General features: G+C 41.8%; 1 protein-coding gene across 1 annotated transcript; it reads right to left on the bottom strand.

Moving 5' to 3' along the window:
* Window positions 1-882: 882 nt before the first annotated feature.
* On the bottom strand, window positions 883-13378 carry LOC311143218 (stress-induced-phosphoprotein 1-like). Its single transcript, XM_084179022.1, has 14 exons — window positions 13105-13378; window positions 11846-12055; window positions 11604-11745; window positions 11340-11481; window positions 10951-11116; window positions 10471-10597; window positions 9573-9675; window positions 9162-9282; window positions 8939-9035; window positions 5572-5696; window positions 5377-5413; window positions 4196-4299; window positions 2279-2454; window positions 883-2112 (listed from the first exon to the last, which is right to left on the bottom strand). Exons 1-14 carry the CDS (start codon window positions 13111-13113, stop codon window positions 2040-2042), a joined length of 1632 nt encoding a protein of 543 aa, XP_084035148.1. The 5' UTR covers window positions 13114-13378; the 3' UTR covers window positions 883-2039.
* Between the last annotated feature and the right edge of the window lie 300 nt (window positions 13379-13678).

Raw genomic sequence — 13678 nt, 5'->3', positions numbered from 1 at the left:
AAGCTACTATTCAGTGTGGACAATTCTATTCCTCTTCTGTGCCTCAACATCACCCGGTCTGTCTCCATTGTCATACCAGTGTCTCTACTCCCTTACCTAGTTGTAGTCCCAAACAAAATGTATTCAGAGTCAAACACCAGGTGCCCTCAGTCTCTGCCACTGTTTGGTGGTCTTTGCAGCTTGTGAAATATCTCGGTCACTTCCTCCTGTCTATCTCCCTCGGTCTTAGTGGCTGCGGTCTTCTCCTGTGTAAATGTCAAGAGATCGATGACTGTTCTGCTTTCACATACTATCAGGGCTGTGTTGTTGTTGTTTAAAGGGGGAGTTATCATCACATACGGTTGCTGAGCAACTATTGTTTTGACAAACATGCAAGAATAATTTTCCATGTGTAAACATACTGGTATAGTTATAAGAACAACTTGATTAGTTGCCTTCTAAAAAAATGTATTCTACCATAAAACAATTATAATAATGAAGAGAGAGTTAAAGATGCAGTCCGGGATCTTAAGCGCTTATACTTTTGTAAAATATTGTAAGAATTGGAATTTGTAACATTTTTGGCAGGACGTATCATATCATACTAAATGGATGACGTAGTACACAATTTTCAGGGACACGCTTTGGCTCGAGCACTACTTTCAAAACTACTGGCAAAAATTATACAAAAGCTCTGGCACAGACACTCCTGAGGGCTTGGTGTGTAAGACCCTCTAGTGGTCAATTACAGGTTAATAATGAGATGCAAGGTTTGTTTTCAGAGCATTAGGCATTGAAAAAATAATTTTCATACATTAGCAAAAGTGGAACATGCTTGTTGAAGGGTTTTCCCCAGTGTGGAGGAAGAAAATAGAAGCAGAAGGACGCATAACCACAGACAGATGAATTTTGAAATACATTCAGATATATTTTGCAGAACAGGATTAATTTAACTTGTACATCACACTTCTTGGGCTTTGTGTGTGACCAACATGTGTGAGAGTGCCACTTCTGAGAATGGGCTGGTTGTGTAATCACAGGACTAAAATATGCTCAAATCTCCCACATTTGTATTCTACTTCAATTTAGTGGCACCCAGTGTCATGAACTCCAGCAGACCAATGGCTATGGTGAGATGCTGAAATGAAAAAAGGACGCTTGAAGGGAACAGTACATATTATATTAACACAACCCTCCCCCCATTACTCTTTGAAACCAGACAAAACATCCATGGGTATGACATCGCAGGCCTTCAGGAAACAGTGTCCTGCAGTTGTTGGCTGGCAGCCATTTTGTGCCCCATGTGAAGCAGAAGAGCTTTTATACAAAACACCAACTACAGAGGATACTTTTCCCGGCTCTGTATCGTCAGTCAAAGGGGTTTAATGAAGGGAGAAGATATTAAATGTTCAATCACCTTTAATCCAGTTTGAACACCTGATCCCAAGATCAGTACTTACAAGACCGAACAACATTTAATTCTAAAGATCTGGAAAGCACAGTAATGTGAGATTGTAAGCCCGTCTTCTGTACACCAGTAGCACAACTACATTGACCTGAAGTTATGAAAGATATCCTGTCCGGGAGGGTGGGAATCATCTTAGTCAGGCACCCTACATAGATATTGACTGGCTATCTGACCCAAGCAGGAACCAGCAGTTTTTAAATACACAAAGGAAGTGAAAAATGAAGCAGTCATATTGCACCTTGACATCATTGTTCAAACACCCAACAGAGACCACAAAATAGAGCATTACTTGTTTCGTTATTTGCTGAAGTACTTTTGTTATTAGCTGCAGTGTCATTGTGCCAACCAAAAGCTTGATACCTTTTCCTAATCAAATTATTTGTTTCAGAGAGTTCTCTGATGAGGAAGAGACTAAGTACAATTTCATTAAGGCCGTAAGATGGACAAAGTAAAAATGAAGTTTCGGCAAGATGGCGTACAGTATAATTTTGAGGGTGGAAGTGGGTGTTGTTATAACTGGAGGGAATGGCATCTTGATCCACTGTGTTCTTGCTGTTCTTCATGGGGTCTGGGCCTGTTCTCTCCTTACTCATCACCGGATGGCTATAAGTCCCACATCTATCAGTTTCTGGATCTTCTGAGCAATGCCTGGATTCTTAAGGTGACTGAGAGGGTCCAGGGAGAAATAAGGAGGGAAAACCTATCAACTTCAACTTCATTTCAAAACTAATTTAGCCAATTAGTGTGTGATTATGGTGCATGTGTTGTATACTATGTACATAGTGTGTGTGTAAATGTGCATGTGTAGATGCACAGAGCTGGCCCGCTTACTCGCTGAGTGCCTGTGGGTCCTTCTGCATCTGCTCCAGGATCATGCGCATGGCTGGGTCACTCATGATCTGCTGCACCTCCGGGTCAGCCATGGCCCTCCTCTTCACGTCCTCTGGACTGTCGTCGTTCCTCACGTGCTGGCTCATCAGGCAGCGCTGGATGCCCTCTGTGGCCTCCTGCACCCGGAATGGAGAGCCAGATAGACAGTTCAACTGTTAGCCTCAGTCTTGTCAATGACAAAAAACAAAAAAAAAGGTTGAAGAACTAAGAGCCATGGATTCATATTTAATAGATACTTTTAGGGCTCTATTTTCGGCGTTAAGTCGGCTCAATTGTCAAACGCACGTTAGTTTGCAATTTCGACCTGTTAAAGCCAGCACTCCTCTAATTTCAAACCCTATCGCCAGAACTGGTAATTTACCTGTTTTATATGAGCTCGTTTGCGCTGAGGTGGGAGGGTTGGCAATATCTAAGGTGTTTCCTTAAAATCATGCGCCAAAGTACCAATTTCAGTATGCACTGGTGGGGATATTTAAGACCAACCGAAAGCTGGTCTTAGCGGTAACGCATGGATTTTGACAACGGAAGCACAGCCTATCCAGCCGCGTCGCACAGTACCCATATGCACATTGAAAAAGAGAGATGTGCTTTTTGTGCCCGTAAACCTTGTACTTAGAAACATAAACTAATGTTTTCCCCCATTTTGTTTCATATGATTAAAAACCAAGCATAGCCTGCCCTCCTCTCAATGAAGGCAGTTTTTTTGTCATGCCCAATGAATTCTCCAAGTAGTCAAGACTATCGATAAAGGGTTTGGCTTGTGAGACCACTTTGAAATAAATCTTAAGTCACCAAAGCTTTATTAAAAGATCAAGTTTGGCAACAGCAGTAAACCAGTGAGCGAACGTCCCCTTTTTATCCATGTAGGCTTTACATCATTTTAGCCAGCTCCTGTTATTATTTTGATGTGTGTAAAACCCCTCCATGTAGGTTATATGTCCATCATGGAACGAGAGATGAGACAATCCGGTGACACTGGTATGTAGAAACATTTAAGTGACTTTCCTGTAACAATAGCGTTTTTCCATAAAAGGTTTCTAAATTGTCTAGTCGTGAGGCTTTTACCGACCTGCTTTTGCATTATTCAGAATTCCCATAGGCCTAGTTGCAGTGCATACTCCCTTCAGCTGGTATCCGACCCCAATTCCAAAGAGCGCCTCTTGTCCGGTTACCAAAGATGCGCTCCTCCAAACATAGGCTATAAGAAAATGGTGCATTCCTATAGCACCATACCAACGGTAGGCCTAGGCTATATCTTGCTTATTGAGAACGTGCCTTACATATAATATAATTTAAGGGAGCCTAGTATTTTTGGGGGGGAGAAGTGCGATGCGTAAAGGCCTACACTCATTGAAGTCAATTACAACAATGTTGACTGTCAACACTCCAAACATATTGAGCAAACAATGGATGTTATAAAAATAAAAATCACTCGTTACTGTAGCCTACGCTATTTAATAAACTGTCATATCAGTCCACAATGGACTAGGACGAGAATATCCCGTGCCCCCAGCGGAATTGAAATTGACAACACAAAGACCGTCAATAACCTACAGAACTTGAGACAAACGCATGCAGTATTAATTGGCCAGTGAGTGGCCAAGTCCTCGTCACACCTACAACTTGTTTATTCATCAAAACCCAGCTCTTTCGCACTACCGCCAGCTATTGTGCTCATAATATCGGCTGTGAAAATAACTCAAATATTTCGGACCCCCCCCCCCCCGGACCTATAGCGCTAACGCCAGCGCTTAGATTTACCATTGCGTTTGTTAAAACAGAGCCCTTAGTTTCTTTTACCGTTGGTTGGTAAAGGAGATCCTGCTAGTGCGCCAATATAAATCTGTCATACTGTACCTTGGAGGTAGAGTCAAGCTCCAAAGCCTTCTCGTAGGCAACCATCGCTTTAGTGAAATCTTTCATGGCCTCCAAAGCTGCTGCCTTGCGTGTGTATCCCTTTACTGTGGAGAGAGAAGTTAAATGAGGTGAGATCTATGCTTTTATCCTTTTAAAGGGCCCACGTTTGTTACAGTTCAAACATCTGTAGTCATCTCCTAGCATATGAATCCCCGAAATCATTAGATTCAAATCTTAACGGATTTCGTGCACGTTAGCTAAACGCGTTCCTTAATTTACTGGTGCGCACTCTGCAAAACAGAGTTGCTTGCATGCTTTTTTTTAATGAAATGGGCTTGTAAGGTAAGCACGGGCTTGTAAGGTACGCATTTCACTGTAATGTCTACACCTGTTGTATTCGGCGCATGTGGCAAATAAAATTTGATTTGAAAGAGAGAATAAATCAATATACCAAATATATGAATGCATCCAAAGTTAGAATGCATCACACATTAACTGTTAGATATAATAGACCTTGATAGTTAATGTCATTTCCCTTTCAATGCATTTATCCGGAAACAAAGTAGCAAATATGTAGGCTACAGATGAGTTGGCATTTCAGCCGCAAATATATTAGAAGATCATTTTCAACCCAATCAGAAACATTGTGGTGACAATCTTACTTCCTAAATGGTATCACTGACGTGTCTTGTTGAATATGGGTACTAAAGATTTAAATTACTTCCATCCATTTAGATATCCCGTTCACACCACACACATTTTTATTCGCTCCATACATCAACTGTCAACTGTTTTCCCCCTTTATAGATTATAAAATTGTGGACTACCTTCCTGTAATGTCAACAACCCAAATCAATAATTGCCTATGTCCAATTGCTATTCCAATGGTAGTCCAAAACACTGCAGCTATCGATTGCCCCAGCTGACCATTGTCATGTAGCCTATGGCTAATCTATGATCTATAGGGTACCGGACTTTGGATGCAAACAAAGTAGCCGCCTATCACTTTTCTGATGTAGGCCACAATGTGATACACATACAGTATGTGACGTTCAAAATTTTCGGGGGACCCTTTTTGGGTCTTGAGCACTACTTTCAAAACGACTGGCTTAAAAGTTGACAAAACCTGTATAACGCATCTTTAACACAAATGTAAAGCGTTTTCAAAGCTCAATACGTACTGAAGGCAGGATCAAGTTTGATACAGTCCTCGCAGTCCTAGAAGAGAGGAGAAATAAAAAATCAGTCAGTCCTTTTTGACTGATAAAGTACTACAGTGGATATAATATATAATCAAGCTGGTGTTTATAAATGAGTAATGACGAGGATGAAGCTCATGTACATGCATGGCACCACAGTAGTGAGGTGTGCTGTACCTTTAGGGCAAGCTGGAACTCCAGCAGCTTGGTGTAGCAGGCAGCTCTGTTGCTGAAGAGCTTGGCGTCATTGGGGTTCCTCTTGATGGCCTCAGAGTAATGTCTCATGGCTGAAGGATAGTCTCCTGTTGAACAGAGGATAAAACACAGCATGTCAGATATCCTGACACAACCAGGGAATCTTTGGAATACACGCACAACTCAGGGCTGCCAACTTTTGAAGAAAGCTTGGAGTGAGATTTGCTATGTGAATTTCATTGCCCCCTGGCACAACCCATAGAGACGAAAATGTTACTGTGTTAGAGCAAATTTCCTGCAATTCTACGTATTTTGACATGGATTAGGCCCATGAACCACAGGTCAGGCGTATTCAGGATACTTTGAACATTAAACAAACACAAAATTTGACGACTTTGTTAGAGATTTTGGTGGGAGTACATTTTTTAAAACCTTTTTTTTTTAGGTGCTTTGACACTATATTTTAGACAGTAATGAGATGGGGAGACAGGCAAACGCTAGAAGAAGTGGGAAGGTTGGAAGCCGGAATTGATCCCCGTTCTCAGGTGGAAAGTTGTATGTGACATTTCCCAGGGAGTATTACCACTGTTACAGGCTTTGGTTTTTCCATTTATATATCGAGGTTGGACGTTAGCACATTAGCACTCGGGGCGCAACGATTGGTGTCACCTCGTTAGTCAGTATGTGTTCCACCTGTGCTGGTTTGTCATCTTGTTAGTGGGAAAGTGTTTCACTTGGGCTGGCCCAGGTGATATTCAAGAGTGGCTGGCCCAGTGCTCCTTGTCTTGAGAGATGTGGAGGATTAACACCTTTAGTTGTCTCTCCCTATTTGATTTTTTACAAACAATCCTTTATTTGATGTTCCCTGTTGCTCACTTTTTCCTGTCTTTAAGTTTGGTGTGGGTTTTTCTTTTGTTTGCCTCTTCTTGGGCAAATTTAGTGTCCGCTCATGGTGGGTGTCTTTTTGGTCCCAGTTGTTGTTGCTAGTCAACTTTCAGTGGACACCCCCATGAGTGTCTTTCAGAACCCCTCCTAAAACCCCACCTGTTTCATTTTGGTTGTGGTCAGTGACTCTGTTAGTTCCCCCTTCTGTTCTTGCTGGGGAACATAACACCAAGGCTCTGCACAGGAAATAATATTAATGGTTGATGGCAGTGGGTAACCAAATTATAGATTGCAGTCTCCTTGTCCATATACTGCTTTCAAGGTAAGGACACAAACATTTTGTATTTTGTAAATTTTGCGAACTCTCTCTTTAAAATAGGTCTGGAAGAAAATCCTGCTAGCTCTCCAGGAGGGTTGGCCACCCCTGATCTGTTTCCCAAGTGCTGGGTGTTTGAAAATGTTCTTGTTATAACAATACATTTCTCAAAATCACCCAACCTTAAAGAAAAATCGAATGAATATCAATATTCAGGTGGTTGATGCCTACTAGTTAAAGACCCTTGCCATAGACAGAATTATGCATTTATGAGTCCCCCTACCATTTCTGCCTAGCATGTGCACAGTACTAAAATGTCAAATTATATTTGATTCCTGGAGCATTTGATATCCAATGCTTATTTGTATGACTTATTCAAAACTGTCCATGAATGGCTGCAATAATACAGCTTAATCATTAATTTTCAAAGACACAATTAGGCATATCAGATTTCAAATATGTGATTACAGTGGCAACATTGGGAAGTGGAATAATAAAATAAGTGTGGGGAATAACAGTAGTGTTCTTGCTGACAAGTACTCTAATTACCCTATATTTTAGCCCATTGTTAAGAATGAGAATTGTTCCACTGATCAGACTAAATAAAAGTAAATATACTGAACAATTTTTTTTTACTAAACATGTAAAGACATGTAATCCATCTACCTGACAGGTGTGGCATATAAAGATGCTGATTAAACAGCATGATCATTACACAGGTGCACCTTGTGCTGGAGACAATAAAATGCCACTAAAATGTGCAGCCACAGATGTCTCAAGTTTTGAGGGAGCATGCAATTGGCATGCTGACTGCAGGAATGTCCACCAGAGCTGTTGCCAGATAATTGAATGTTAATTTCTCTACCATAAACAATGTCGTTTTAGAGAATTTGGCAGTACGTCCAACCGGCCTCACAACAGCAGACCACGTGTAACCATGCCAGCCCAGGACCACATCCGGCTTCCTCACCTGCGGGATAGACGGAGACCAGCCACCCGGACAGCTGATGAAACTGAGGAATATTTCTGTCTGTAAAAAAGCCCTTTTGTAGGGATAAACTCATTCTGATTGGCTGGGCCTGGCTCCCCAGTGGGTGGGCCAATGCCCTCCCAGGCCCACCCATGGCTGCACCCCTGCCCAGTCATGTGAAATCCATAGATTAGAGCCTAATGAATTTATTTCAATTGACTGATTTCCTTATATGAACTGTAACTCAGTAAAATCGTTGAAATTGTTGCAAGTTTCGTTCATATTTTTGTTCAGTATAGATAATAGAATCTCCTGAAGACAAGATGACATAGATCTTCCCCTACACCCTAACCAAATTATTTTTCTATTTATTGTCCCCCCTCTAGAATCAAACTTACACTTTTGGGTTCACAATCTGTTTGACAAAATTATTTTCATAGTTACAAACTTCCCTGTTAAAACATACTGTAGTAGGTCTGTCTGCTGCCTTTTCATTTTCCCAGCCTAAAAGCCATTCTCGAAATGAGGGGACTAATGCAAGTGTCGATTTAAAATCGGCTTTAGTACATTCTGTCAAAACGCTGCATTCTGCAATACGGACAGGAGAAACAGCAACCTAATGTTGTTGACAACATTGTACATAAAACAGCGCCACCGTGCTGCTCTTTTACAGTTTTATAAACTCAGCGGAGAACATTCTCGCTCTCCATTCAGCTCCAATCTAATCTTGAGGGGCGTTTCTTTAAAATGCGCATCCCATCCCCTTGATCTCTTACATAACTAGACCAATCTTATGCTTCAATGTGCCGCGGTTCACAGTGCTGTGGCAAGACAGGACAATGATAGAGGTTCAGCTCGTGATGTCAAGTTGCGGTCGCAGACGCTCTGATTTCAAAATGATTTGGAGCACAGTTGAAAAGTTAACGCACCATATACAATGGACTAATTAGACAAATAAAAGCAGTACTTTCCAATGCGTGAGATATAAGAGGTGTGGCGTGAGAAGGGTCAAATGTGTCTCTCTCGGCCAATGCGTGACAGTTGGCAGCTCTACACAACTGCTTGTTAATAATCTAAAATGGTATGCAGACAACTAGAGAAACCGTACCACTAAGCGCACAAATAGGCTTGACATATACTTTCAACCATTGTAGATCCTCCATTTCACAAACACACACCTTTCTGGAAGGACTCGTTGCCCTTGTTCTTCTCTTCCAAGGCCTGCTCTGGGTTGATGTAGGCCAGCTTCTCTTGCTCCTTCAGTACCTTCTCCGCCTGCAGACACAGTGAAGGGATAGTGACACAGTGACGGGATAGTGACGGGACGGTGAGAAATTGATTGGTTAAAGAGCATAATGTATCCTGTCAGCCCTCATTCAATATAGGCAACACTCTCTGTACCTGCTGGCACTTCTTAAGGACATCAGGAGTGCGATGCTCTGTCAGACTCTTGTTGTAAAATTGGACTGCTTCTTTGTATTTCTCTTGCTTGAAGTACGAGTTGCCAATCCTAGCCAAGGCCCTGAGAGATAGGGAGAGAGAGACATTAAGCATTGAGTGTATGCACTTAAAATTAGAAAGCTGGATGACTCATGCTCTGACATTTCATTTCCCCGGTTTGTAGCAGAGCCCCACCGTTACCCAAATGTGACCTGGCAATAGTGAATACAAGGACTTAATTGGCTACTTATTCAGGAGACCTTATCTCCCCTCATCCCTTGATTGTTTGTCTGCAGCAGACACCTAGCAGTTTATACCCTAGAGGGTGACTCACATGTATCATTATTTTCAGTGAATTGAGAAGGAACTCACTTGGCAATGTGTCTGTAGTCCTCCCGGTTCTCTCTGCCCACCTCGATGGCCTTGTCACACAGCTCCCTACACTTCTCATACTCAGCCTTCTCAAAGAACACAGCTGGGATGGACATACAGAAAAGGAGAAGAAACACCTTAGAAACCAATGCAACTAGCTCATTATCAATCAGATTTTAAAGATCATAAAAGCATGCATATCAAAATCATATTACATTGACTTCATGATGGTGACATGAGATGGCTTCCATGGTAGGAAAAGCTCTCTCACTTGGAGAGTTATTGAGTAGATTGTATAGCCTTTTGACAATAATTATTCTTATAAACCGGACAAAACTATTCTGCAAAATCACTTGCTGAGGACCCACATAAAATGATCAAATGTTATGCTGCTTTATCTGCCCTTGATCGAATGGAAATATACATTTGTACCCAGGATTAGGGGGCATAAATGTTCACTCAGTTAATCACATGATTCTGTTCAAGCCTATTAATTCCACAGCCAATTAGTAATATAATGGATAAAACTTTACATAATTTTTTTCATATACAGACTTCTGAGATATGCAACACTGTGGATAGTTAAACTGTAGTTTTACCCCATTTTAAGTTTAAAGCCTCTCCTAAAACCATATTTAAGTCTAAGGCGGCAGCTGGAGCGAGTTGGGAAGATTCTATAATTCACTCACACACTATTGTCTCTGTCTGTTGTGTGTGTAGTGACGATTCTAAATAATAATAATATGCCATTTAGCAGACGCTTTTATCCAAAGCGACTTACAGTCATGCGTGCATACATTTTTTTGTGTACATGTGGTCCCGGGGATCGAACCCACTACCTTGGCGTTACAAGCGCCGTGCTCTACCAGCTGAGCTACAGAGGACCACGATTCTATACCTGCTTGGTTAGAAAGATATGTCATGTTGGTTGGGTCGTGCTTGAGGGCTTCTTCATAATGTTTCAGTGCAGTGGCAAAGTCTTTCTTCTTGTATGCCTCATTCCCCAGGTCCTTCTCCTTCAGAGCCTGTGGAAGCACAATGGACATTTAAGCTGTAAAAGACAAAGTGCTGAGAGGGCAATAAATACAGCAATTCAGTTTGGGTGCTGAGAGGAGATGCTTGCGTGAATTACCATTGTCCCAGACTGTGAAGGTCTATAGCCCTCAAACGCAACTCTGGACCTCAAAGCCAGTGCCACTAGGTTTTTTCGTTGTTCCCTTCTAATCAGGGGAGCACCCAGACTGATTTAGACCTGGGACACCAGGTGTGTATGAAACTAATTATCTGGTAGAACAGAAAAGCAGCAGGCTCCGGACCACATAGGGTAGGAGTTGAATAGCCCTGGTCTATAGGATTACTTATAATGCAATCTATTTACCTGTCTCTTGTTCTCGGGTAAGTCTTCCTCCTTGGGAGGAGGTGGCTGAGTCTCTTTGGGTTTGGGAGGAGGGGGTGGAGTGGGCTCTTCGTCTTCATCCATGCCTGCCAAGTCTAACCCCAGCAGGACTGACAGGGTGGTCATTACTCTAGGGTCCTGGAGCTTTCTACAGGTAGAGGGACAGAGGCAAAGAGTGTATTTGATTCAGAACACAGAAAATCACAAATTAATTTAGTGTTCTGGGGCATATTACTAGAGTCAGACAGTCTGGCATGATGATCTTTGTGCTGAATTCCCTTTGCATTAGGAAGGGGACTGTGAAAACCAGTATATTTCTGAATGTACAGGTGCAGTGCAACAAGACAAGTGGTATCCATGGAAACACTCACGAGCCAAGCTCAGATGGTTTATCCCTGAGCTGCTCCAGAAGCGCTCTGTACTCTGGATCTTTCATCAGGGCATGGGTTCGAGAGTCACTCTCCAGCTTCTCAAACATGTTGGGCATGGCAAAGGGGTTCATCATCTTTTTTTCTGGTGAGGCAAGATGAGGTGAAATTCACAACAGGCCAAATAAAGCATGGTGCGTAAACAAGATACCATTGTGTTTTCTTTATAATCATGTGAGAAAGTGTGACATGTTCAAATGTTTTTACCTGCTAGCCGGGCTTCTATGTTCTGCAGCCCCTCTTTGAGCTGCTGATTAGTGGGTTCGTGTCTGAATCCCTCTTGGTAAGTCACTTTGGCATCCTCAAACCTTCCAAGAAACTCCTGGGCTGCTGCTTTCCTTGAGTACCCCTGTGCAAGCAAAAATAATGCTAATGGAGGCATGTCACTTTTGACAACAGCTAGTGCAAATCAAAGCTTCCCTCTCTGGACAACTGTGATATGATCTCACCTTTCCCCAGTCAGGTTTGATCTTGATGGTCTGACAGGCGTCCTCTAGAGCGCTCTTGTAGTTGCCATTCTTGGCATGGGCAGCCGAGCGATTGCTGAAGAGGACATGGTTTGAGGGGTCGAGGGCCAACGCTTCGGTGTAGCAGCGTATGGCCTCGTCGATTTTCCCTGCACTCAGTGCCTTGTTGCCCTGATCTTTCAACTGTGACACCTGTGAGTGGAAAAAAAGGACTTGATTAAATTCACTTTACCAAAATTATAAATATATTGCCCAGCATAGTACTTCTTTACTTGTCAGTTTAGTAAAACATATTTCATCTTGATTTGGCCAATTTGAGATCTATAAGCAACAATCTGATTCATAAAGCAGACAAGGTCTGTAGGAACCAGCTGTCAGGTTTAACCCATCCCAAGCCAGTCACCTGTTCCTGACACTTATATGCCATGAGGACGATCGCAGAAACCTATCCTTTACCATGATGAACATTAGCCATGTTTCAGCTAAACCAATGTAGACATGGCTAGCTAGGTTAACTCATATTTTAAATGTGATTTACTGAGATGAACTACTGCTATATGATAACTAGCTAGTAAGTTTGATTTCTGACTGACTTGTAGTCCTGCCCAAGGCAAACTGTTGGCTAGCTAGCTGGTTAACTTGCCAGCCATGTCCTATAGCTAGTTAACCAGTACCCAAGCTAGCTAACTGGAAACTGGAAAAGCTAGCTAGCTTGATAGATATTCATGTTAACGTTAGTCAACTTGAATTAGCTAGCTACCTAGCTAGCAGTAATGTTAGCCATTTCAGAGCATAAAGTCATCGTGCCTGCACTTTTTCCCCCCTGATCGACAGAACAGGCCTATGTTAGCTAGCTATATTAACTAGCTACAGTACATACATAGCTAGCTAACTACTGATAGCTATCTAATCGGCTGGCTAAACTGGCTGGCTAGAGACTTTACCAATACTCACTGTAAATTACACTCGCTCTGGACAAAAATATTTGCCGTCTAAATTAGATACGATTGTAGATACAATTTAACTCGCTTGTTAGCCAGCTAATAGGTAACATTACCGGTTAGCTAACAATAGCACTTGAAGTCCGCATAGGAACATATCTAGCTACTGCTTTCTGTCAAATAAGGCAAACACTCCTATTGACCACCAATACCGTTACACAAACGGTGAGACAATATTGCAAATATCGCAGAGAAAATAGTTTTTGACCATAACATTGATGACAATTGCTAGCTACTCACTTTCTCCATGTTGTAACCATGAGGTTCCAGAAACTACTGTGAGACGACAGGATGAGAGCTCCGCCCCCTGCAGAATATGAATCTATTTGCCAGATTCTTTGCAAGAAAAATTGAACTTCTCTAAATCCTCAGTGTCAGTTTCCTCTAAATTGGTTTGTCTTGTTTGTATGGTATGTAGCTATTAGAAATGTATCAATATAAAAGATGAGATTGAGAACCAAACTGTGCTCATACTCTAATTTTATGATATCTTGGCTTGCATGGCAACCCCAGTGCTTTCCCATATATTTCTGTTTATTGCGTACTGGTGTATGATTGGTTCAGTTTAGTTCATCGAGGAAATCTCAGCAAATCAAAGGCTTGTTCGCGTTGAGTACGATGAGTAAAACAAGCGTCAAATTACCTAGTTCTAGAAGGCTCTGTATGGTTCATCTCCTTCCAATTATTTCTAGATCATTCCATCAAGACATATTGCTAAACACTTGTGGTTGTTCATATCAATCATCAGTTGAGTGTGATATGTTGTCAGTTGACCTGATATGACATTTACATTTTACATTTTAGTCATTTAGCA

This window comes from Coregonus lavaretus (assembly GCF_964263955.1).
Source record: "Coregonus lavaretus genome assembly, chromosome: 15".
NCBI lineage: Eukaryota > Metazoa > Chordata > Actinopteri > Salmoniformes > Salmonidae > Coregonus > Coregonus lavaretus.
The sequence above is the reverse complement of the archived record's forward strand: the minus strand, read 5'-3'. Positions and strand labels throughout refer to the sequence as shown.